General features: G+C 46.8%; 1 protein-coding gene across 1 annotated transcript; it reads right to left on the bottom strand.

The window, feature by feature from the left end:
- Nucleotides 1-5,135: 5,135 nt before the first annotated feature.
- Nucleotides 5,136-24,630, bottom strand: LOC144152846 (RCC1-like G exchanging factor-like protein). The gene is made up of 10 exons (XM_077684336.1): nucleotides 24,143-24,630; nucleotides 21,490-21,622; nucleotides 18,847-18,972; nucleotides 18,071-18,189; nucleotides 15,888-16,083; nucleotides 15,554-15,624; nucleotides 14,414-14,498; nucleotides 13,765-13,938; nucleotides 9,964-10,049; nucleotides 5,136-5,357 (listed from the first exon to the last, which is right to left on the bottom strand). The coding sequence occupies exons 1-10, from the start codon at nucleotides 24,461-24,463 to the stop codon at nucleotides 5,280-5,282; spliced, it is 1,389 nt and encodes a 462-aa protein (XP_077540462.1). The 5' UTR covers nucleotides 24,464-24,630; the 3' UTR covers nucleotides 5,136-5,279.
- Between the last annotated feature and the right edge of the window lie 2,311 nt (nucleotides 24,631-26,941).

Here is a 26,941-nt window from a genome sequence, read left to right as displayed (position 1 = left end):
ACTTTCAGCGGAAGCTCTTATCGCAGAAGCAAGGCGTATATAAAGTGGAAGCGCGAGCGGCATGCTTGTTTTGAGGAGCAGTAGCAGGCAACGGAGGCGCCATGGCAAATGAGCTTGTAGTTGGGTAACTGATGGGTAACTGCGTAGTAGCGCCAAACATAAATTTCGCAATGCGAAAACGAAACCGAAACTGCTGGAAACTGGTTGAAAATGTTAGGCGCACTTGCTATGCGGGGGACCACCAGAAATAAGCTTTGGGAGAATAAAGCTGCCCTTTGTCCGAACCAAAGATCATTAGTGAATAGCTGGGGCCATTTTCAAGTAATTATCACCTGTCAACGCTGTCGGATTACAAAGCTGACCCCGTTATTTGGTATTTGACTTGCCAGGAGCCTTTTGACAAAAAAAATATTATGGTAATGCAGCCTAACCACGACCTGCATCCTTTTTTCTCAAGTGCAGCAGCCACGCCCCCTTCGTCAAAAACACGCGCACCTCAGCTCGCAAAAAACGCCGCCAAAAATCTCAATGTCGCCGGAGCGGGAAAATTTAAACTGATTCTAAAAGGGCAATGCCTAGACTAATCACTGGCTGCATTACGTGTACGAGAAACGACTACAACATGTCGAAATAGGCAATATAAATCATCGATCACCGGTGATCGATTTGAATAGGCGTGGTAACGAAAGAGCTATAGACGTGTGTGGCGTGTTTTTTGGCCGTGTTGGTCCGGCGTGTCGGGGTGCGAACGGAACAGCCGTGGGGCGTCTTTTTTACTTTTTTTTTCTGGCGTATACAGGTATGATTACAGCATTATTGCAGAGACTCGCAAAGAAGACAGTTGATTAGTTACATTTGAAGCGGCAGGCATTTGTTGGGACTTTTTTATTCCTCTGAAATTTCGAAATTTTTCTCAAGAAACGTGTTTTCGACAAACAGGAGAGCGAAGAATATTTGCCGGCAGCGGATTAAAGCTTACCTTGAGTACGGGGACACTTCTATAGCAAAAAACATGTTTGGTGGGCAGAAGGCGCACCTAATAAAATGGGGACACGGGATAGATTCGTTGAAAAGGGATTTGAAAAAACAGGCATTTTGCCATGTGTCTTTTGAAACTCTTATTGGCCCATGTCTTGCATCGCATAGAGATTTGGGTTGTTTCATTTTCGCAGGCGTGACACTGCCTTTAAGCACGCTGCTGAAAGACAGTCGAATCTCCTAGCTGTTAAGCATTTTTTAAACTTTGCAATAAGATCTTCCGCTAGGTACATTCCCTCCGTTATTTCATCGCCGATTTGAACCCATATGCATTTACCTCTCTAACTAATGCCAGGACTCCTGGAGCAGTAGGAGTGTGTGCCGAAATTAGCACGCTCTAAAGGTGTTGTGTTATTGCTCTCCGAACATACTGCGCTTCAATTTGAAGCAATTTTCGCAGCGTAGGGAAATGCCCATGTACATTTTTAATACGTCGGCTTTCTTTGTCGAGTACCCAAGCAATATCTCTCTGTAATGCACTTGTAATGCCTTGTATCTGCATGAAAAATGCGTAATTCGTGCAGCCAGAACATTTATAATTGTGATAGCCTATAGAAGTAGATGGTTTAAAATGTGAAATGGAAAAGCGGTGTTAGAATGCTTACGCATTATTAGACAGTTTTTAGAATGTCCGGGAAATGTCCGAGCCAGACAAGAAACGAGCGAGTTTTTGTCAGGAGCTTTTGACCAATCAGCTTTCGGCCTCAGGGCTTCGGTCCATTTCCCTTGGTCACACCATTGCATATTTACTTTTGTGCTTGTAATCTGGTAAAAGGAGCACATATGAGTAATGAATGCTTATGCGTAAAGATTTTTTTCTCAGATTCCCACGTTGCTACTCCTTTAAAAAAAATCCGCATCACAAAGTGTCCTTGCTATTGCAACTTTAACACCCTCCTTCATGAACATTTTGAAACCTCTGCTAGCCAGAAACGTAATTGATTGTGCTCTTAGTCTTGCTTTTTCGCACAGGGCAAGGAACAAAACGGCAGAGAAGCTGCTTTGGAAAGCTCTAGATGGGGTTCACACGAATGGTGGGGACAAAAGTAATCAGCTGGGACTTCTGAGGGGTGCAGTAGTCGTTGCCAAATCACCTTGGGCTTTGGCAGCAGAATGCCGGGACCGGCAGTGCGACCTGTCATTTTGGACTGCACAGAACTGCCCCAGAGCAGCTCTTCATACTTCAGGGCGAAGGCCTTATTTATGCCTCATCAAACACGAAAAGTGACAAATGACCGTCGCTGCAAAGAGGATAAAAATGATTAATGTGCACATGTGTGAATTGGCAACTTTTATACAGCAGAGCAGAAGGTGTCATGGCCGCTTGCCGCTGGGAGGACTCCTTAGTCCAGGAATGCAAGCGCTCTAGCTGCCAGACGCACCCTGGCGACCAGCCCTTTGGTCTTCGAGGCTCGAGCTGTTCAGCAGGCTTTCCCATTGCTCTAGTATCGGGGGTGAGGAGGCGGATGATGGCTGATATGTTGCTGCATTTTATCAAGGGGCAGTACCTAGTTACTTTTTTCAGTAATTGTTACTTTTTCACACAGTAACTGTAACGGGAAACACCGTTGCCGGAGCTTGCTGGCTTCTGGGTGCAGGTGTTCCGTTTGATCGTGGTTGGGATGCGGCTTGGTGCCTGGTGAGGAGGAAGAATGGGATAACCAGGCAGCAGCAGTTCTCGCTAGCTGGCCTGTTGGCCCTCTAGTAGTTCTTGAACAGTTTTCCAAGAGAGGCATAGGCAGGGACAATGAGCGCCATTTTGTAGGAGCTTGTCCTTTTGTGATGGTGCCACAAGGACGATGTGCATTACACAGTTGAGTATGGCGCACCCCATTTCAGTAGTATCCTCTTTCTGGGCCCTCTGCGTTGATTTGCTATGCGACAAATTAGATGAGGAAGTTACAGCAATGTTGTTTGGAACTGCTGTATAGCCACAGTACCTGTACCATTGGATTGCAATAGTAGCCCCAGCAATTGTAGTGGTTTGACCGAAGGGATGAGGGATGCCTTCTCCGTTGATAGTGGGTTCCAAGGCGTCAGACGGGGTGTTTGCCTCTGGAATTGAGAAGGGCAGATTTTTCTGGGGCACTCGTTGCCATGGTGTTGTCTATGGCTTTTTGCAGTGTTCTGTTGCCCAGACGATCCTTTGTTTACCCATAGGGTGAGATTGTCAACACAAAAGGCATGATACAGGTTGGGAATTCTATCCGATTCAGTGGTTAATTGCAGTCATGGGCACATTACCAGTAAAAAGTAATGTTACGGTTACAGTTACATTTACTATGAAAAAGTAACGTCAGTCTGTTACTGTACTAAACTTGCAGTACAAACCAAATGAGAGAGTCCATCTTGTAGAAACATTTGAAGGTATGCAGGTGGTCAAAATTGAACGTGCTAAAACCCTAGATGAAGGGAAACCTAAAAGGGCGCACACTAAAGCCTAATGCCAGCAATCGTGTACGCCTCTTTTTCTTGAATCAACTTTTTTGTTGATGCACCCTTGGTGTCATTATGGGTGCCCCGCTCTCGGAGGGCCCCTCTGCGGTGGTCTTTACAAGGGTAAGCCAGTGAAGGTCTACTTGCCAGTTTCTTTTTTTTTTTTTTTTTTTTCTTGCTTCCGCTCAGCTCGACGAAGGAAAATTTTTAAGAAATCACCTTAAAGACCGACGTCCAACCTCGGTCTTCTGCAGGCAATAATCATTTAGGGATGCCGTGTTGTGTAAAGGTGCAGGCGACATTATGAAGAGCTTTTTTGACCAAGAGTCCCAGAATGGACCTTAGGTGGGCATTGCTAAGGCGATAGATTACGTGCTGCTCAATTGGAACGAGAACATCCTGAGCAAAGAGATTCCCCCTGAGGCCACACATAAGGCAGTTGTTAGCCTTCAAGTAAGTAACAGGGCATGTATCGACCGTGTGATCATATTATTTCCAAATGCAATATTGGACGGACTTTGGCTACTCTGATGGGTTTGTGCAGCTTCGGCATGAGCTAAATGATGTCCGCATGCTTTTGCTGCAGGGGGACCATGCTGGATGTCCAGAGAGTGTTGAAATAGCTTTGTAGCCAATCTGGCTTCATTTCATTCAGATTTCGCAGCAGTTCGCTGGTGGTTGTGTCATGGCCAAGCACAGTTCACCAAGGCAGCGTACTTTGGAGTACATGATTCGTCCATTTCCTTGCTGGGTTGTCCTGGTACAGTGGGTAGTTGGATACTATGGCATTGCTGACTATCTTCTGTTGAAGTTCACCAAGCAGCATAGGGGTTGTTCCATAACAGTTATGTACAAGTCTTTGTATGGCCTGATGAGCAGCCAGTTTGGTTGGTTTAGAACTCGTCAGGGACCTCTGCAGGAGCCACATTTTGCATGTTCCCATACTCTATTGCAAAAGTCAGTCTAGTTCTTAGTCTGCAAGCATACTTGGCAACCTGTGCTGGTAGTTCTGAGATTAGGCATCTGAGTTAGCTATTGTGACTTTATAAGAAGCAAATGTGCGTCCACTGTGGGGTTAGGTCTATTGTTTTGGAAAACTTGTCCGTTTGTATCTCTGCAGTCCACAAACCTGTGTATTGAGGTCAGTTATAGGTTGGTACGAGATTTGAACGTGGGTCTCCAGTGCAGGAGCAGAGTGCGTCACCACTTGGCACAGGGCCAGAGGGGGAGCAAGAGTTGTCGTGATGCGTGTCAATGTATAAATATTAATGACCCGTGATTACAGGTCACCACAGATTAGTGATGGACAGTAATGATTACTAAGGCAGATTAAGATGGATTAAGGACGCTAAAATAACGAAGCTGCTGTGTGGAGTGGTGGACATGTATATAAAAGGTAGCCATTTTTTGGCCATGGAATTTTCACTGCAAGAGAAATTTCGGACAGCCCATTAAATAAGACCTGTTCTGTAGGTTCTGCACAGGAAAATAAAATAACTCAAAAAATAAGTTTGTCGCCCTCGGTAATGTGTAAGTTAGCATTTACAAAATAAGCTGTGTGTGCAAGCGGGCAGGGTAGATAAACTGTGTGTGCAAGTTGAAAGTTAATAAGCTGCTGAAAGGACAATGTATTGTGAGCAAACAGCATAAGCACTGCTATATTTCTCCACTTATGTGGCAGCATACAACAGAAGCTTTATTCCTTTCCCCCATGTGTACATGAAAATAAATAAAAAAGGAACAGTACCATCGTCACCACTGTCTCTAGTGTATATTTCACACATGCTGCTGCCATGTTTACTCTGTCAGCAGAATGATCTACACAGCACCGCGGTGTGGTCCACGCCACAGCTGACTTTCAAAACCTCCGATGTGATGCTAACCTGCAAAAGATGAGAGTGGACACAAAGGGAGAGAGAAAAAAACACATCACCAAAACTGTTATTTCACAAACAAGCAATTGCTGAACTCTTTCCAACAGACTGGACTACTGGACATGCAGAAACTTCACTTTCAGTTGAAAAAGCACTGCAGTTTCACACGTATGTGCAAGTGCAGTGGCACTGCAGTCAGCTCGCAAGCTTAACCATGTTAATTTGACTTCATCATATAGAGTGGCAAAATTTGTTGGCCCTGTCACTGTCTAAAACTATGTATTTCAGCATCAGTTGAAGAAAAGAGATGGTCATCGCCTTCTGTTTTGCTCTGCACGCGGCCACCCTGGGAGCGTACTACAGTCGAACCCGGCTATAACGAACCCGGATAGAGCGAATTGTGCTATATATCGAACGAACAAAATTCAGTTACGGAAATACATGGGAAACATATTCCTTATAACGAAGTTCACATCCGATATATCGAACTCCACGCGCCTAGAATGGCCGCCGAAATGCATGGTCTCGGAGCGGCGATTGAGACGTGGATTGGCCGCGACCACGGAGCAAGAGCCGCGACTGGGACATTGCGCCTTGCACGGAGCAACGTGACGGCCGACACTTTCCGTAACTATTTCCGACGCGTGGGACTTACGACGGAACCCGCCCAGCCAGCGAGTCCCAAGACAGCAGCATCGGTGAACTGTGGGAAGAGCTCGCCAACGTTGCCGATGATGTCGCGAGTGAAAGCCGTCCGATGCTTATAGTGAAGCGCTTTCGGCAGTCGATGTGCTCCGCCAATGCTTCCTTGATTTTGGAGAACGCAGACCCGTACTGCTCCAAACAATGTTTCGTGTAGAGAATGCTATGCTAGTTGTAGCCGCCAAAACGAAAGTGAAAGCAAAAATCACCGCTTTTTTTTGCAAAGTAGGCAGTTAAGGCGGAAAGAAGCTTTATTAATTGCAATAAATGGGTTATTTTGGGTATGGTTAATGGCTACTTTACTGTGTTCGTTTCTGCATGCGGGGATGGTTGAGTTGAGGAGGGGGGGCTACCGCGCAATGCGAACTCGTAACAATGAGCTCATTATAGGCGGGTTCGGCTATTTCGAACTATTGGATATATCGAACAAATCGCGGTGCATATTGCAGTTCGCTATAAACGGGTTTGACTGTACGGGGTGAAGATCGACACCATCGACAATTTGGCAACCCTTTTTCGTTGAAATCAACCAAAGTTCAGCCTTGGTACAAAATGAAAAAAGCATGGAGTTAATGACTGAAGAGCAGAACGGACGTAAGGTTAACAAGGAGTTCTGGCTTTAGGTGGAATAAGAATAAAACGTCAAAAATGCTTGTACAGTGTAGAGCACTGCACGGGCCCAGGCCGGCCCGAAAGCCCGAGCCCGGGCCGGCCCGGCGGGCCGCCCGAAGTCGATTGTCGGCGGGCCCGGGCTCAGTGCCGCGGCCTGGGCCGGGCTCGGGCTTGAATTCATAGGCCCGGCCGTTAATAGTTCCGACGTGAAGTGTAGAAAACAGCACAAAAATGAATGTTCTGAGTTTACTTTTACGTGCTTCTTGATGTTAGTTGTACACATTGTTATAAAAACGTGTTTTGCTAGGTTTGATAATCACTATACTCTAGCTTTAAGACATTTCATGCACTGCATCAAGATTTTATATTTTGGTGTATAACATATCAAAAATACGGTGACAAGGAATGTCCTAGCGGGGAAGGAATTGATCAAGACACCCTGGAGCTGTGCACCAATGTCTATGTACGCGTGTTTTAGATGTTGAACCAATCTATATGCGGCTGCCGTGGCTGGAAATCAAACTCGCGTGCTAGAAAGCGCCACCGCTTAACAACCACTGCAGGGAAAATATTTCAACGCACGGGCATACTCGTGGATTCAAATGGGGAGCAACAAATTTCAGCAATACCAACTTGTGACTGCGACAACCAAGTGAAGCTGCCAAGAGTCTGGCCATCAAAGCTGATGCTGTCTCTCGTGTAAGAATACGAGCTATTATTACGCCGATATGGCGTGAACTGCAGATGGTGTAAGCTAAGCTACGTGCACTTCTGAACCCTTTTTTTGCGTTTCAATTCAGGACGTGCTTGTACAGACTAGATGCTCCGTCCCGCTACGAGGACACTGGACCAAATAAAATAAACAAATTTTCTTCAGCGTCTAAGACCGGGTCTGGTCACACACACGCGGGCCCTCCCTAGGCTCAAAAATAAATGACCGGGCCCGGGACGGGCCTGGGCTTGAGACGATGGGCCCGGGCCGGGCCTGGGCTAGGCTCACTTATGAATTCCCGGGCCCGGGCTTGATGTTACGGGCCCAGGTCGGGCTCGGGCTCCACAAAGCGGGCTCGGGCTGGGCTCAGGCCTTAAAATCAGGCCCGTGCAGTGCTCTAGTACAGTGGTCCAATGTCTTCTCCCTGACTGACGCAAGCAGTTGCTGCCCACATTTTAGTTCAAACTACGGTTGCACACCATGCAAGCAAAAGTGAGCCACAGGAAGGCGACAATGCATAACAGCACTTGCGCTAAATCTCTTACTGCAGATCTAAAGGTTCATGTTATGTCGGCTGGATGGATGCACTACACTACACTACACATTGTAGCCCAGACAGCACGGAACTCTTTATTCAAGGATCGTCTGTACTATATATACCTATACACATACAGTCGAGTCCACTTATAACAATATTGAGGTGCCATGAAAATATCATTGTTATAACCGATTATTGTTATAAGCGGGTTATGCCGAAAATAACAAAGAAAACGTGACAAACAAGAGCATTTAATGAACGAAGAATAGGGGAGGTCGGCACAGTGCACACAGCGCTGCTGCTGCGGCGGCTTAGGCGCCCCGGTGCTTTTTCTACAGGCGGCGCACCCTCAGAATGGACTGCCCCACTGCCCGTAGAGGCGCCCATCCGGTCCTCCTCCCCCTCCTCCGTGTCGCCGCGGCAGGCGAAAGCAGCGGTGGCATGCGAGCCTCTTCGGCGCGCACTCGCCGCGTGCGAGGCCAAGTGCGCAATCGCCTGGCCGCCGCGCGTATGCTCTCATGCCCTTTTGTGTAATAGGCGGGGTTGGGGTGGCATTGTCGCAGCGTTTTTGCATTTTTGTTTCGTTCAGGGTTGGTTCCAGAGCCCACATTTAATTGTTATAACCGATATTGCATCATGACAGCATTGTTATAAGCGGTTTATTTTGCCATAGAATACAATGAAAAGCTGACGGTGCCGCGGCTGTCCATTGTTACATCCGATATATTGTTAAAACCAGTATTGTTATAAGTGGACTCGACTGTATTACAGAGGTGGCGCCACATCTTGGCGCCTACAGATAATATTGCGGCACCACCTGGTGCTGTTGCGGGACACTACAGTTCATTTGCAAGATGCATGGCAAGAAATGATTCATTCCAGATGCAAACATGTTGTGATGCAAATGGACTCGACATTCACATTTTGTCTGTTCTCTCTATCTTTTGTCCTGCCTTAGCTAACCTAGAGGCGACACTCCCGTTTGACAGCAGAACTGCCTTCAGGATGGGTAGCCTCCGTACTTTACAACAGAAAGGGTTGTATACGGCAGCGCTAAAAACACGTGGGTCTTCAAGGGACCCTGCAGCGTGCTTTGATCAGTGCAAATAAACCTGCAAAAAGTTTAGAGTACACTGCCAGGAGCACCTGAGCCAAATATTAGGCGTGCACGTGAAGCGGTATGCTTGCAAATCTCTCTGAAAGATGCGGGAAAACGGACCACACTCTCTTCAATTTTCCCAATTATGCACTGCTTTAATTACACCGTTACAGCAGTGGCTGTATCGTTCGCTGTTGCTGGTCAATGTAGCTGTTCATTTCCCGCATTTTCGGTGACAATACACCATTGTCAGCACTGTGCACCAACCTCTTCTATACATGAACCTGTGCATACAAGTTTTGGTGCTTTTTGTGTGTCAAGTGCGCACGGGGTTGGAGTGACAAACTCAATAGTTCACCTTTAACCCACTCGACAACAAGCGTTCATTGCTTCAAAAATTCCCTGCCAGCCTAAGGGCAAGGTTGTGAGCAGGCACCAATGCCTGCTTTGTCCCCATGTCACATTGGAAATAGACTACTCCACGTTGCAGATAAAAGGATAAAACTCCCTGGCGTGTGATATGTCGAAGTCCGCCAAAGCGAACGTCACGAGCCACCCCCTTCTTCGGGAGAACACGTGCATCCTTTACCGCGTAGTCTGAAGTCGAGTATAAAGAGAGCGATTGTGAACGATTTTTCATCCCGCGTAGCTTAGGTGATACTGGATAGATGTTTATAATTCTTGCGGGGATGGACTGCTGGGACTATAGACTTCACTCTAAAATGCATTTTTAACATAATAAGTTCTGCGGGGTCCCTTTAAGTATCTGTTCTGGTGTCCACTACATTTTTCTTTTGCACTTTCTTCCATCAACCCAGTTTGCTGAAGAGTCCAGATTTGAACTCTATGTAAACACTGGCATATTCTTCTTCTAAAATGTCATTAATAATAGCTAATAAAAATAGGTTAATAGCACCAAGTGTTTGTGTAGTGGCACACTGACATGGCTTACCCTGAAGGGAAAATGCTGATCTTCCCCGTGGCCAAGACCCAGGCATCCATTCCTGTTCTTCCCCCAGGTGAATAATTCTCCTTTGCCTGCACCAAAGATGGCATTCTAACTCACCAGACAACGTTTTTTTCGTCCTAAGCAGAAGTTTTCTTAAGACACACAAAAACAGCCAACTAAGGCTCAGGTGCAAGCTCCTTCGTGTTTTTGTAGCAAAACTACAGCACCTACTAACCTGAAAATGACATTTTAGATGACTTTCGAATGGCGGTCATAATGGGAACTTTCTTTGCGTTTAGGGTTCAGTAACATTCCATTTCAGTTTCATGCTCACAAACTCCATACGTTCAATTTGTAGCACACAGCTTGTGCGATACTCCGACATGCGTGTCTCCCATACAATGCTGCACAGTGCCCGTAGCCTTGTCTGCGGCCGGCCACTGAAGCAGCCTGCTGGCCACAGTGGCATCGCACAGATCATGCCACTTGTGCACTGCAGTGTCGGGCTTCCTCGAAGCAAGCTTCATGCACTCATTCTTCCATCATATGACACAGTTCTTCAAGCGTGCGTGGGGCAGATGAAAAGCTGTTTCGGTCGCACCTCCCTGCCAATCTGTTAACACTGTGGGGAACGTGCAGAGAAAAATGCATGGCAGGTGCTCTGTTCATTCTGCCTGACTTGTTGGTTCCAGCTCATGGCCATGTCATTACGCAGGGAAGTCTTCTTGGCATGTGGCAGCCATGGCCCTTTTCACTAGCCCCGGATTATATCTGCTAAATGCCAGCTCTTGCGGTTGCACATGTCAGTGGCACAGCATCAGAACACATCACACATGTCGTGTCGGCAACCAGAGAGTTTTAAAATCTACACTGGATCGCATTTTCCCCTCACTTTTTTTCGCCTAAGTTGCAGAAGGCACTGAAAGTGTCAGCAATAGTGCCATTCTAGGTCAACTATGCATGAGGCATTTAGTAGCCACCGCCATGCACGCACACAGGCAATGGTGTCTTGGCACAGTCACTGCAGTATTAAACATGCAATAATGGCAGCACATTCTAGCACTTGCTTCATGCAGCAAAGGTGCAGCATCCTCAAGGACAGGCCGCCATCTGTTGATGTTTTTGTAGAACTTGTAACACTCACTTCTCTCCCATTGATTGATTATGGGATTTAACGCGCCGAAACTATGCAGGTTATGAGGCGCGCTGTAGTGGAGGGCTCCAGATTAATTTTGACCACCTGGGGATCTTTAACGTGCACCAAAATCTCGCACACACGGGCGTTTTTGCTTTTCACCTCCATCAGAAAAGTGGCTGCGGCGGCCGGGAACCGAACATTTCACTTCAATTAACAAAGACCCCCTACAGGCAGTATTGCACAAGGGGTGGGAACCGGATACAACAAATGCAAACTTCACCTTGTAAAAAACTGCAAGTGCATTTGTATTTTTTATTATTAGTTCCCCATCCCCTGAGCGGTGGGAACGCGCACTGACCAGCCTCCACCCGGAGGACCAGCAACGCCTGATCAACCGGGCCACCCGGGCTGTGGAAGCGCGCCGCTTCCTGAACTGAGGACGCCACCCACCTTCTTTCTTTCTTTCTTTTTTTTTTTTTTTTTGCTCAATAAAACGTTTTGCCTCCTCCTCCTAGTTTAGCTTAGAATTTTAAAACTACCTGCTCTGCACACAGGTACAAATTGAAGATTTCTTTTGGATTCGGTTGTCTCTTTTAAGAGCCACATTGTGGTCCCGATTTTTAAATAGAGCCAGCAACCTGTTATCTAGTGGAAGTGAAAATGAATGGACAAGAAGACCCTGTCACCCACTTCTCATCAACATCTGGTGCACAGAGGAAGAAAGTGTGTTTGCTGCGATTTTACGATTAGTACACCTTCTGTCATCAGACTCTATCCTTCCAATTTTCAAAATGGGAACTAACCCCGAATGCGTTCTGTTTTACCTGTGCAGCATACACTTTTGCATTACGCTAAGGCTGAGAAAGAAAGCCAACCACCCAGAAAACATCCCTAGCCCTCAATGTAGCCCCCAATAAGGAAAACTAGCTTGGATCAATCAATCGACCAATCATAATAAGGTTGGCAAGGCGCACGCAACATCATGGACACGGGCTGAATGCCATCCATACATAGGAGTTCTCTCCCACCTTTCCCTTTCCTCGTGCCCTTTCTCCCACCCCCAATGTGGCCAGTCTGCAAGGAGAACCACTGCTATACACACGTTCCACACCAAAGGTTGGCTCCCAATTTGGAAATTGGAAGGATAGAGTGTGATGACAGGAGGTGTACTAATCTAATTTAATCACGTTTTTAGAGTACACAAGCCATCATATTGAAAATCCTGGTCAGGTTAATGCCGTGTACTTTGATCTGTTCAAATCGTTTGACTTAGTAGAGCATAAGAAACTTGTTCAAAAGTTATGAGCATATGGCATGTGCAATCGCATTTGTACTTTCTTTATGGATTATTTGTCTGGTAGGTTCAATTACATCCGCATAAACAGGGTACTGTCTAAGCCCTTTATTTCTATGACTCGTGTTCCACATGAATCTATTTTGGGCCCTCTCCTGTTTTGTGTATTTTTTAATGATACGTGTTGTGTCAAGAATTCCTGCACCCTTTTGTATGCAGATGACATATAACAATTTCAAAAATTATATGCATGATGACGGTATCCTACTACAACCTGGCATTTGAAAGGTAGTAAATTGGTGTGTTGAAAATAAGCTATTGATTAATGTCAACAGAACATATGTAATGACTTTCACTATAAAAACTGCTGCTGCGTTACATGATTACTAATGCGTTACATGATTACATGCTGCGTTACTAAACGAAATATTGCTCAAATGGGTTAAAGCAAGCTGTGATCTTGGCATTGTTGTACGTTCAGCATTGCATTTTCTTTTGCATGTTGTCTAAGTTGTGAAAAAGGCCTAAGGAATGATGTCACAAATTACGAGACCATCTTCTAATCCACAGTGCTTTATTCAATTGCTCTTAACTACGGTCATCCCAAAACTTCATTTTGTGTCTGTTGTACGGAACAGATTGGATAACGAATAGCGCTAAGCTTGAAGATGTACAGACATTTTATTGGAATTACATACGATGGGCATTTCAATCGCAGAGTTTACTATCAGTATGAACATGTGTTAGAAAAATTGCAGTTGGCTAAAATGAGGTTGGATGCGTGTTTGCTTTTTTTGTTTAAGTCCTTACACAGCATTATTGATTGTGAAGACCTTACGTCATCGATTGAAATGAGGGTTTCCTGTAAATCGTTCCATGACTTTCTTTCCTATGCAAACATTGTGTAAGTTGTACTACGTAGGTCGTAACCTGCCAGTACAAGTCACCTTGACATTGTTAACAACAATTTGCATTTATTTAAGCTTGCTTTGGCCTAGGTACATTGCACGATTACTTTTTTTTTCTCTCTCTTTCTGTTTAATTTCTGTAGTTTCAGGCTACATATTGAAAATGTTTGTGCTTGCTCTATATTCTGTATGTTTCATCCTGTGCACTACCGCTTAAGGCCATGTGCTGTTGGTACAAATAAAGATGACGGTGATCATGATGATGACAGCATGGTTGACTGATTCATTGTGGAGTTTAACGTGCCAAAGCTAATGTACCAAAGCTATGAAGCATGACGTAGTGGAGGGGTTTGGATTAATTTATACCACCTGCGGATCATTAACAGTCTCGAAACAAGGGCGTTTTCGCTTTTCCCCTCTACCAGAAAAGCAGCGGCCTCGAGGTGCTGTGACAACACGCTTACTGTTCAAGGCAACAAAGTGGTTCAGGCCACAGTGCAGGTCAACGACACGGACGTCTGGCGTGAAGCGGCCGGCCCCGAACAACGGCCGCGGCAGCAGGGTGGGGACGGTGCGCACCGCCACTTCCGGACCCAGGCCCAGCAGCCCGTAGCCCCAGACATAGACGTCGCCGGCCTCTGCAAGGAGACAGCTGGTGTGACCACATGAACGGCTTTTCCTTGCTCAGGGTGTACACCTGCTGATGCAAGCCAACTTGCTTTCACACTGCAGTGTTCCTTTAACGTTTTGCATTTTTAGAAAGATCACTGCCACAGGCTTCAGCCCAAGTGTGGCAAGCAATGGCTGCGACAAAAAGGAACCTGCCAATATGCAGCACCACGGAATTTCAAAGAGTTCAGCACACTGGGATATGTTAATTTTGGACGTGAAGCACTCATTTATAGTCTTTCCTTTTCCTGTTATCGTTTTGTGCTACATTTCCAAGATGCCAATGTGGAGCTTTTTTATTCCTCAACCGTAACAAACGCTCACAGGGGATCCCGAACTTCTCCCCTGCTGGTGTGGCTTCAATAAGCCTGACTTTGCTGCCCTATTTTTTACCCCCCCGGGGGTAGGTATTCTTTTGCTACAGACCACAAGGTTTACACCTACCTGTGACCACCCCACACATTGTGCCTCCACTGGCTATGGTCTTGACTTTGCCATGTGGGAAGTTCAGGTGACGGGCAAAGCTCATCTGGAAAAGGAATTTTTCACAGCTGCACTTTTTTCTGCCCCGCTAGTCAACGACACTCAGCTATGACAGATAAAGGCGTTTACGCTAAAATTTGATTCCACCGAAAAACAAAGTGGGGAAGAAACTGCTCCTTTGTTTCCCACTTTGTTGACCAAATGTTGTTTCATCGGGAAATATTACCGAAGGAGTGATTCCTACCCATATCACTCTACTTTACTGTAGCTTAGTTCCACAAATACAAATAAACAAGGAACATTAGCTTCCGTGGTACGCCAGGGTAAGCCTCTCGTGCAGCAAGGGCTGTGGTCAACCCCCATTCCCCGGGCTTTCATGCTACTCCAGCAAAAACAAAAAGAAAGTGGAAGTGGCCCCTCAAATGCAACACAGAGTGGGTGGACCCTTCATAATGCTGCTGCTGTTGTCACACCAGCGGTTTCCACAATTTTCAAGGTAATGCATGTGCCAACCTTTGCGTGCAGTATGGGTTGGTGTGAAACATGGTACATGGATTTGGAAGCAGTACGGGGAGCAGGCTAAAGTGCCTTTCACAACAGGCTTGGAGCAGCGAGACAGGCCATTTGGAGCAGGCTCGTCCCATCTGCTTGTTATTCTTTCTGCGCACACGTCTTACTGCACTCTCTTTTAGTTTAAAGCAATGGGGGCAGTTTGGTGCGGGATGGTGCCAGGTAAATAAAAGTTTGGCACATGGCTGTCCCTGTATAAAGAGCAGTGGCCAAACATGCGCAGTTCAGTTTGCTGCACCCCATAGGATGCCCGACAGCATGCCAGTCGTCGTTTCAGAAGAATGCCTCCCAAGCGATATTATGCAGCCCGTTCCTACTGCATTCCCCTGTTTCCCCGCATACCCCTGGTCAGCTCCCTGCCTGACTCAATGCGCCCGCTCTCCTTTCTCACTACCACCTCGTCGTCTTTGCGGTCGGAGAAGGCAGCGGGCTGCGAGATTGAACACCCCCATAGTACAATGATAAGGGTCCCATTGTCTTTTGAGGAAACCGAAAGCAGAAACAGCGTGCGGGGTGCACTGCAACACGTACCTGCTTGTCGTCCGTCTGCCTTCCAAATTGACCGTACTCCGAGTTTCCCCAGCCGAACAGGTCGCCAGAATCTGTTGCATAGGGGCAGGCAAATTTAACAGAGTCATCAAATAAGTTTCCCCAGCTCCCAAAAGCATCTAGGCCATAGCACTAGGGCCACAGACACACAGGATCTCAATCCTTTAATGGCCTGTTCAGCTCGTTGACTGCGCAGCAACCTTGGCTCGGCTCGTGCGCTGCTCGGGTTCACCCCAGCTCCCCCGAGCAGCCGGAAATACTTTGACCCCGCTGCGGGCCTTTCATCAGCGTGACGCTAGCAGTGAACACCCCTCACCAGACACCGCGAGGATGCAGTCCACGGTGCCAGCAACGCGGACCACGTGGACACCTTTGAGGTCCCCGTTGACCCGCTGTGGGATGCCCTGGCTGCGATTGGTGCCCAGCCCCGTCTGGCCGTCGGCACCCCAGCCGCAGCTGTACACCGCCCCTTCCGCCGTCAGGAACAGCGTGTGGTCCTGGCCACAGACCACCTGTGCACAGGCGGCGAGTGCGGCTGCAGTTAGTGCAGCGGAAACACCAAAGAAGGGATGGGGGGAAGGCGACAGAAAAGCATCACTGCTGAGCCTACAATGCCTCCCACCCCACTCTCACCCCAAGCCATGCTCTGAAAAATCTCCCACTTCACCCTGCCACACCCAAGCACATCAGTTCAGAGCTGCACCTGATCTGGGAAGCACACACCACAGGTGTTCAAAAATTAGGTGCATGCTATTTTATGTGGCTCTGCCGCAAGATCATGCCACTAGGCAATTATAAGTTGCCACCATCCACAACAATGATTTCATTGATAAAAAGTAAGAACTAACTACGGTAAGCAAAATATTCAGTTCACTATCTTGCACTGCTGGAACAACTTCAACCAGGATGTTAATGCATCTCATTTTGTCATGTTTAAAAAAAAACTGAAACATTATTTATTGCCTTCATTACATTGATGTGAAGTGTTTATGTGCAATAATGTTTTTGCATTGCCCAACCGAATTTGAAATGCTTGCATAATAATTTTTTGTATTTCTTTTTCATCCTGTAATTACATTACTGAGTGTTTATTTGTGTGAGAGGTACCGCTTGCAGTTTTTTAACCTTAGGACCTCCTCCTGCATATATTCTGTACTTAAGTCATGTTGCTTGAAATAAACAAAAATAATTTCATAGCCACTACTTCATGGTTTTTGACAACTTTGCTTTAACACTCCTCATGCTGACAGCAAATAGGTACCACATGGAAGAAACAAAGACAAAGTGGACAGGCACAAGACCTTTTGTATGCTGCCTTCTGCTCAACAGAGATAGTCTGTTAACACATTCACTTGCACTGACAATAACAAATTTCATTATTTAATCCTGTGAGGGCGCAATGCAACACTTTTAACACCAGAAACATTACAGTAGAGGCTACGTAAAACATTACAGACACAAAAGTGTTGTAACAAAGCGACACCCCAAAAGTCCCCACCCTCCCCCTGCTGGCCCAACCCACTCACCAATATGTTGTTGGTGTGATCTCACAAGACCCCCACTAAAAATAGAAATGACACAATTTGAGCCGTCTCAAAGGGACACTGAAGTGAATTTGTCAAACTTCTGTTTTTGTTTGCAGTGCATAGAATGACTCAAATAGGCACACTTCTCATCGTTTGTTTGGTCAATAAAGCGGTAATTAATTTATGAAGCCTGAAAGAAGAAAACTACCATACACTGTCTGCAGCAACTGCAACAACTACACCTACTGATCTTGCGATGTGATAGGACAATGTCCAAGATTGTAGTCGTTCAAACAGGTATCGGTTTCAGTTTTGTGCAACAACTGCTTGGCATCCTAAGTTATTGTTGGTTGGGCATTCTCGATATCTCAGGAATCGGCATGCCACGCTTCATGTTGTCCGCTGCAGAGTGGCTCAGATAAGCCTGCCAGCACCGCTTAGAATCGTAACGTTCACTAGCCGAGGCATATGCAGGGGCCGAACGCCTCTCCCAGTCATTGGAGATGCTCGACTGCGAGGCACTTCGCCCCCACCTCTGGAGCTCTCCCGGCTCGCCCCTGAGGAGACTGTGTGGCGGAGAAATTGTATGCAACGAGAGCAGAACCCGCCACAGTGGCTCAGTGGCTAAGGCATTATGCTGCTGAGCTCAAGGACAAGGTGGGTTTGATTCCTGGCCGCTTTTCAGATGAAGGTGAAAAGCAAAAATGTCCGTGCATCAGGATCTCACAGCACGTTAAGGACACCCAGGTGGTCACAATTAATCGCGAGCCATCCACTACACCACACCTCATAGCCCTGTGTAGCTATGGAAGATTGAACACCCAAATTTTTGAAATTTGGTAAGGGCAGAGAACTGGAGCGGAGGGAAAGACAACTCCCTCTCCTCTCTTCCTCTTTCACACCCCCTCTTTCTCTTCCATGTTACACAGGGGGTGGGGAACAGGGTCGTATGAAAAGACAGAACCAAGCTTACGTCGACAATTTGGCCGGGGATGCCCTGAACCCGTCGAGGTGTGGCGGTGCTCTCGGGGCTCTCGTCTGGCACGACTGGCCGGCCACACTGCCCGAACGAGTTGTTTCCAAAGGAGAACACTGTGCCATGTCAAGGAGGCAAGTCACCAACGAACGGTGACTGGCCTTGGCCAACTACTCAATAGCCAGGGTCAAACTTTTCTAGGCCAGCTGCAGTGCAGTAAACGGCGACTTGCTTCTCAGAAAACAAGAGCTTACAAGTCAGTTATATAACTATCAGCTGACAGCATACAGCTATTAACACTGTTGAAGGCAGACACTGCAGTTTTGAAAAATGCGCAAGGGGCAGAGGGAAGCAAACAGACAAGGATAGGTGCTAGCTGACGACTAAATCTTATTCTGAAAAAACGCAAAGTATACAAGGAAAGTACAAGAACACAAACACACAGAACAAGCAAGTTTTCTTCGATGTGTTATCACACTCACCTTCTCACCCACCCACAGTAAAGAAAAAAAGAGTAACACGTACAAGAAAAAGAACTTCACTTTTTCAGTAAAACTGAAGAATGGAGGGGCACCAAATAATGCGTAACTATACATTGCCAAAAGAGATGAAAGAATCCCACAATACGTAGCACTTCTTTTGTGTAGCTGTCATTTTACTTAAGAGGCTTTTTAGAGCACACCTCAAGAGTCATACAAATCACACGCATGTGGTTTATCTGTGAACTGCAAATACGCTACACTAAACACCCGTAGCCAGTCACGGCTGCTTACCCCCTTCCTTGTCAGTAAGCACCACACTGTGTGAGCGGCCACACGCAATGCGCAGTACACGTGTCGAGTCACTCGCTAGCGGCAGTGGGATGCCAACAGGCTCCGTCAACACTTTCAGGGGGTGCCCTGTAAGGAAGAACAGACAACAGCAGGTGGCTTTTGTAAGCATGGACAAGCTTGCGGAAGCCTTTACAGGATCGGAGGACGTGATAACCCTACACTTTGATATAAGAAAAAAGGCTCTCCAAAAAGGCTCAACTACTCAATGTTGCATGAATGTCTTGAACACGGGACAGAACTCTGGGACTCAAAATTTGCTGAATGATTAAGCGCAACACGCGCTAACTTACATCAGGCACAACGCCCATCTGGTCAAATTTTGGAAACGAAAACAACCAAAATAGGGAGTGCTTTTTTTTTTAAGGGGGACTGCATTTTCATTTTGATAGAGCTCAGAGAGGGTCAAAATATCAATTATCCAAAGTATCTCTGCAGTGAAGTGCTTAAAAGTTATGAGATATTGTGTTATATCAATGCATCCCAGCTGCAGCAAAAGGTGACTGGTAAAAAGCGCAAAGGCTCATGGGTAAATTGTCTGCTCCCGCAGAGTCTCGCCACTTCCGGTTCGAGAGCTCTCCAGGCCTCCCGTATGCCGGTGGCTTTCACGCACGTGTGTGCGTGTTGTTTATCTGTTAAAAAAAAACACTCATGCATCACACATTCAATGAATAAATGATTATTCCTACTAGGAGCTTCTCTGAAAGGTAAGCACTCCAAAACAAATAAACACACACAGGCGCGTGAAGGCCACCAGTGTACGAGAGGGCAGGAGAGTTCTCGAACCGTAAGTGGTGGGAGCAGACAACGTACCCATGAGCCTTTGCACTTTTTACCAGTCCCCTATGTAAACAACAAAGTTGGGAAAGATTAGTTAAACGGTCCACTGCATTTTGCAGGTTCTGCTGTGCAAGTTGGTGCTGGAAACAGCTCAGGGGGAAGGGGGCCCCACATTAACGTAAGAGGGGCTGGAAGGATGGTGGTTAGATGTGCCTTTATTGAAAGCAAAACTGAGAGGTTTCGGGTTCACTAGATTTGATCACTAACGGCTTGAAAGGATAGGAAGGCTCTGCATTTAACCCATAGCTAAGGATGGGGGCAGCATTAGGCAAGCCATATAGCCCTGGATTAACAGAGCAGAGGCTGAACTTTTGACTAACAGCTCCAAAAAGGACAGTTGTTTGCTTTGAATCCTGCAAATGTTTTGTCATAATCTATGGTTTTTAAAGTTTGCCATGACTCTGTGGCCCACTTCTGCAATCACTTCTGCTCCTTCTCTTCCCACCTCCCATAACTACTCACAAAAGCTGAGAAAAGCAGCACAATAGTGGCCATGGGGTGCAAGACTGCCAGGATGATTTTCATCAATACTTGGGCGCTGTTTAACCAAACAAAAGAGAAAGTCACTCTCATCATTTAAAATATCTTAGCAGTGCATACACAACAAACAACTAAAGCACCATGGTGCGATTTATTTGCATCGTCAGGTAAAAAGACACAACTGAGTAACTCTTTGTTTTAACTTAAATAACGTTTTGTAGCTCTTTTGGTTTTCGTCTGACGGCCAATGAAGCCTTGTTTGCTGAGAAATAAATAATTCAATTGGAATTTTTCTCTGCCATTTAGTTTGGAGATGTTTCAGGGAACATCATGAAGCACCCAGAGTGAGCCAAGTTCGATTTTACTTGATCGTCGCCATCTTCCTGAAAGCCTGTTCTCATGGGCTTTCACTATCGTTGCAGCCGATCAGCAAGGGTTTTTTTAACACCATCTTGGCGTGGTGGCGTACCAGCAAAGCCAGTTACGAAGCCCGGCGCTTTATGGGCAGGGCTTGGCAGCACGAAGCTTTCCCAGAATGCTGAGGATATACTGCCACCGTGGAGCAGGTGATGAAATTACACGTGCAGTTGATCAAATAAGTTGACGGCCACTTCTTTTCAAATCGATTGCGCTAATAGTACCTGTCTGCTTTTGCCACTGCCTGTTTCACATTCATGCATCAGGGGTCAGTAGGCATGGTAGACTCTCGCGTTCACCTACTTGAAAGGCACCTTTTGACGGCACTTGTACGCAAGGAGAAACATTTCTAAGAAATCAAAACCTAAATAGAGCTTATCACATGGGCTGAGGTCTCATATTTTATGTTTTGCCAACCGAGAGTTGTGTCTTTTTAATAAAAAGTTCATGATTACCGAAAGTTCCTGCACACATTTATTTTATGCCTACATGTGCCCCCCGCCTCAGTATTTGTTTCAGAAAAGAGTTTAGGCAAGCTCCACCAGTACCATTTCACCACACATTCACTATGAGTGATGCAACAAATTGCAGTGCGCACAAGTGTGTGGGGCATCAACACTTTGTTTTTATGCTTCTGGCATTTTCTGGGTGACTGCTTTGGCTGCAAGTGGTATATTTGTGTTCAAGGCACTCTAATCTACCAATGTAGGCCAACTTGCTTTTGCACTTTAGTATCCCTTTTGCGAAGTTTGCCTAACCAGAGTCCGCTGTAAGCAAAAACTGAGTAGCACCTGCACAAATGACTATACAAGACAAAAACTATGTGACTGACTGCAAGAAGAGCCTTGCCTCTTCGTGCGCACTGGTAGCCAAGCTGAAAATCCGTGTTGATGCCAGTGCCGTAGACTATGTGTGGGTTTTTCACTTTGTCTTCTACTGCAGAAAATAATGTGAATCCATAGCCGCATGCCACATCGTTCACCTGGAAGCAAGGTTTAAGGAATAAATCAGGGAACAGCAGATGTTTATGGATAATGCATGCAGGTTTCGTGAATCTAATTAAACCACTTGAGTGGGACAGTTACTGTCAGGGTTCGTACAGGATTCAGGGACAAGAATTCAGATATTCAAAGACTCTCAAGGCCCTGCCAAGGCATTTTCAACGGTGCAGGGGAGCTTGTGCACGAACGTTTCACTTCTGTTTTCACACGCTCAAAGTTTGCTTGCATACATTAAAAAAATGACCTCAAGAAAAATCTCTTTGGAACACCACCACCATTTGGAAGCAGACAAGTTTACCCCCATCCACAGTAGTGAAGGAGTTTTACAAAAGCCATACCATGTTGGACTTTTTGGAGCTCTGCAGATGCTCTTAATACACAGTCTCAGATAGCAAGGAACATAACTTAATACCCCCTGCCATTCTCATCCCCCAAATTTCTGTGTTCATTAAGGGGGGGGGGGGGAATGGACAACTCTACTGGCTCTTCCCACGATCACACCCGTCAAAATAAAATAGTCCTGTAAAGTTTAGGAGCTACATGCACCGTGTTCTCACATTCAGAGTTCTGTTTATCTGTGCTCATTTTTATTTCATCCAGGAGTGTCAGCACCGTTCGCTTTCGAAACATAGTGTGGCATAGCTTATGGCAGGGTAGCTTATGGCTTACAGGAACTGGAAGATATGTAAAATGAATAACAGAATGAAGCAATTGGGAAAGCAGCATGGGAAATTGGCAGGGGACCTATGCTAATTTCTGCCTCATCCAATGCACGGATTTTGTTCCGTATGAGCCATTGCATAAAGCAGCACGCCTGTAAAAGCTGTACAGAGTAGAATGACTGCACCCCCAAGCTGGCTTTAAATGGTAAAAAGCATGTTTGGATGGGGAGTGTGCAGGGCCACATTGATATAAGCCACAAAAACCTGGGTCACATAATCAGGTCTCCTCTTTGTTACCCAAACAAATCAAGGGTTTTGAGGGAAAAGAAAAAATTCCAGGCTTCCAAGGCCCTTGAAAACTCAATTTTCAATTTCAAGGGTTTTACGTGTCTTCCTGTATGAACCCTGCTGGTAGTGACACAGTTTTGGTCCGCAGCCAATCAAAAATTGAACTGGGGTCAACACGTTTGCAGAACCAGGTAGGTTACTCTTTGCTTACACGTAGGTTACTCTGGTTCACAATGCCCGACATGCCGAATGCTGCGTGGTGTGCACCTCAACTGCGTGGGCTCCAGTCTACACACTTACACAAAAAACTCTCGGGAGAATGCGACTCTTGGAGTGGGGCCTGATTAGCCGAGCAGACATGGTTGTGTCATTTGCATTCGCAGAAGACAACTCAGAAGAGCTCTCTTCAGTTACGGGTGGCACAGCATTTATGCACACGTGTTCTCCACTGGTGGTCCAGCAGCAGCCCCGCAATGGGGACACATTCTCCAGAGCCGAACAGGGACGTCCGGATGGCAGGGCCACTCAGCGGACTCCGTGACAGACGGCAATTTCCCACTCCTTCAACCGAAAAATAAGCCACCGACGCCCGCTCTTCGGCGGCACGAGTTCCTTAACGCTATCGCGTTAAAAGCACTCACACATGAAGGTTCCTGGAAGAGATGACAACCCTATGTGTACTGGTGGCTCAGTGGCTAAGGCGTTGTGCCGCTGAGCACGAGGACGCGGGTTCGATTCCCGGCTGCGGCGGCCTCTTTTCTGATGGAGGCGAAAAGCAAAATACCCGTGTGTATGAGATTTTGGCACACGTTAAAGATCCCCCAGGTGGTCAAAATTGATCCGGAGCCCTCCACAACGGTGCACCTCATCGCCTGCGTTGCGTCGGCGCGTTAAACACTACCAGGGGCGGATCCAGGATTTTTCTGAGAGGGGGGTCAGCTCCTATCAGTGATGATGGTGATGATGATGATGAGCAGGAGGAGGAGGAGGAGCCTTATTTATTCACTGAAATTTGGGGAAAGCAAAAACACAAGGAATACAACAAGTCATCAATTCACCTTTTTCTGCGACCTGAGTAGTCATCTTCTTGGAGGTTTAAATTAAAAAATTAAGGGAGGGGTCAGGACATCCGGACCCCCCCTCTGGATCCGCCAATGAACACTACAATCAATCATTCAACTGTGTATGTTTGGCTGCACAGGTGTTCGACACCTGCAAGCCCTGGTGCAACCATGTCGGCTGGAAGTGGCCCTGCATGTGCCGAACGAAGAACGCAGCGTGTTGTTCACGTATGTGGTCGTGGAGCTTACGTCAGACTGACTCTTGTCACCTTCAACTCGCTTATATTTCATTTCATACAACTAATAGTGCTCCTTCACTGGAGAGAACCGAACGATTGTATATAAACTTGTCTTGCCATTGTTTCCGTCACAATTTGCACTTGGAGATCGTGTTCTAGTTTGCAAGTTTTCTGACACTTGAATTTAATGTCGGAGAAATAATTGGCGAAAACTGCATTTCAACGAGGCTTGAGCAAGCAGAAAGGCGTACCTTGTAGAACTCGGAGAAAGGCAACCTGTACGGCTTGTTGTGAGCGGCTCTGGGCGCATGGCCCAGCTTGGGTCGCACTAACTTGTCGTGGCCCAGGGCGCCCGTCAGGCAGCTCCCCCACAGGTACACTCGCTTGCGTCGTTTGCTTCTGTCGTCCGTGTACTGGAACACCGGCATCTGGTCGTCACTGCCCACTGCATGGCGAGCCTTGGTGCGATTCCCGCGATGGCAGCTCAGCGAGGCGCCGGCGGGAGGACAACGCAGGAGCGACGGAAGCTGCCTCACCGCCAAAGCCCGCACTAATGAGCTGGAGCAGTTCATGTTCGTCCGTGGTTCGCGAGTATAGCAAAAACGCTTGTCACCACAGGTGTGCTCGGTAGGGACTATCAACCAATGTTTATATAATCACGCTACAGCTATGCTATAAAGCCACCGTACCACAGAACAGGGAGACCGTACTGCAGCATGCTGCCAGAGTTACTCAATATAGACAGTTGCGAAACTCCGCTTCAGAATCCGGGCGGCGCTAGCCCCCCCACTCCGTGACCTGCCCTTCAGGGGAGGAATTAACCGACCGTTTCGGCGGGTGAGGATGAGCGCTAGGCGGATGTGACGTCACGTTTGTTCCCAGCGCTCTCGCGCGGTATGTTTATTTTTCCGAGTGCTGCCTACACGGCGTGCGCGCCGTAGATGCTCAAGTAGCCGCGTTGGACTTTTGCTGTCAACGCAAGTGTGAATGGTTGTCGCCCTGTCAATCGTCGTTCAACAGCTCCGGCGTCTTCTGGCTCTACGGCTGTGCAATCAGCCGTGGGCGTTCAACTGTCCACCATCGGCCGACTCAGGTGAGCGCTCCTTTTTGGCGGGTTTGCAATCAGTTCGCATATCACCTACTGAAAAGCTCAATTGCTTTCTGCTCGCTGCAGTTATATTAGCGACGTTTACGAAATTCTTAACGGCGCGTTCTCACCGTCTTGCGTCATTGTCACTGTTTATGCTGCTCTGTTCGCCTCTGTCGGCGATCGCGAGCTGTTGACGGTTTGTTACACGGCGCGGGAACTCATCGCATGCAAACCCGTCTCGCCCATGGCGTTTCTTTGTCTCTTCTTTAATGTGGCCTCATTAAAATCACTTGTTATCCTCGACGCTTTTTCTAGACAACGTGCCTTGTGCTAACCGTGTTGTAACGAAAATGAACTTGCAGTACGATCTATTGGTGAAGTTAGGAGCGTGACAGGACGCTGTTGGCAAGGTTTTCGTGTGTGCGTGTGGTTCGTGAGGGCGTTGCAACACTCTGCTTTAGCCTGTTGCACTCGTTACTCCATCCAGCACTTTTGCTTGCCAGGAGTGCCTGCCAAGGGATGCTGACTTCGTTATATGTTTTCATCTTTAATAGTGAGGCTAGTCGCGGCGTTCAATAACCGATGGAAATTCAGCGGGAACGACCCGGATAACGCAGGGCGGGCAAGAGCACTGCTGTGTGGTCTTCTCTGTCGTTTGACCTTTTTTTACTCATCCTAGATTGTTTATTTACTGCTGCCTCAATGGTGTTTCATTCCTCATGTTCCGTTTCTTTCTCTTGCAGCATCTCTTGACTGCAGTCACGGTGCCCCTAGCCTGCCTGCAGCACTCCTCCTGCCATTCCAGTGGGAACTGATGTTCGCAGGCTACTTGTCACAACCTAACGGGTTCCCGCACTTGCCTGGCTTGTAATTGATGGTATACTTTAGATCCATCATCGCGTTCTCACTCTGTGCGTACATTTAAAGCGAGGGTTTACACTAACGTGGCAGTAGATAGCCATGAAGACAGCAGCGTGTGTACTGGGAATGCCAGTGAAAACAAAATCAAACGATCGACGGATCTATGCCAGCTTGACCGTTACAAGTCTCTCTGCGAGTATCAAAGCAATGAACAGCTGGGGATATCTCGTGTGCAGAATTGTGTTCTTCCTTCTATTTGTTATCTATTTGCTGGTATAAATTTAAGAATTGATAGTATGAGTAAGGTAGACAGAGAACAAAGTGATTGCGTTGCTCTTGGAAATACTTTACACGAAATAAAACTGCTTCCTGCGAGTTCGCACTGCTTAGTGCAGTAAAAAAGGTTCTGTATAACAAATAATTTGATGCACCCAAACCCATCTGTGATGAAGATACGTTGTGCATGGATTATTTAAGGGCAAGTTATTAACTCTGGCAAAGCAAGAAAGTGACCTCTTTGTTGTGCAGAAAACTAGTTTAGTAGTAATTTTGGCTTTTGTCTGGACATTGTCGACAGGAATAGTAGCCTTGGCGCATGACTTTGTGGACACTTTCCTGTCGCCTTCCTTCAATACCAACACAGCGGCGAAGGCGCCTCGGCAATCGAAATCACATGATGTCAGGCAGTTACTGCTGGATCATTCATTCTACCATGAGGGCATCCTCTACAAGCCGTGAGGCCTTGCTCTGTTTTCTGCTGGGGCTCTTTTCGTTGCCAAGTGCCATGGTCTTTTTGGGTAAAGCTCCCCAAAACAAAGTGGTCTTGTCCCTGTTGGAATTGTCATGTTATCCGTATAAAATTCAGAACACTGATGCTTCTGCTGCAAATAAAAGAAGTGCTGCAGATTTGCACATGTGGGAGCTCGGTTTTTATCTACGTGTGTGAAAGATGTGTCGCATGATACAGGGCGGAGATGCCATGGTGCTATAAAATATGTTAGAGAACTTTGGATTGTATCTAAAAAGGAGACAGCAAGCTCTGACGCTTCCTCTCTAACTCTGTCAGAGAAGGGCGCAGAGAACGATGTTTGATTTTAAA

This window comes from Haemaphysalis longicornis, unplaced genomic scaffold (genome assembly GCF_048455015.1).
Source record: "Haemaphysalis longicornis isolate Haplotype H1 unplaced genomic scaffold, Haemaphysalis longicornis Haplotype H1 scaffold_9, whole genome shotgun sequence".
NCBI lineage: Eukaryota > Metazoa > Arthropoda > Arachnida > Ixodida > Ixodidae > Haemaphysalis > Haemaphysalis longicornis.
The sequence above is the reverse complement of the archived record's forward strand: the minus strand, read 5'-3'. Positions and strand labels throughout refer to the sequence as shown.

Excerpts from the sequence above, each read along its gene's own strand:
- LOC144152846 (XM_077684336.1), bottom strand. The coding sequence starts at position 24,463 with ATGAACTGCTCCAGCTCATTAGTGCGGGCTTTGGCGGTGAGGCAGCTT. Across the intron at positions 18,973-21,489 it reads CTACCAGTGCGCACGAAGAG|GGCACCCCCTGAAAGTGTTG; the intron begins GCAAGGCTCTTC and ends TCTTCCTTACAG. Across the intron at positions 16,084-18,070 it reads TCCCCGGCCAAATTGTCGAC|GTGGTCTGTGGCCAGGACCA; the intron begins GTAAGCTTGGTT and ends GCCTGTGCACAG.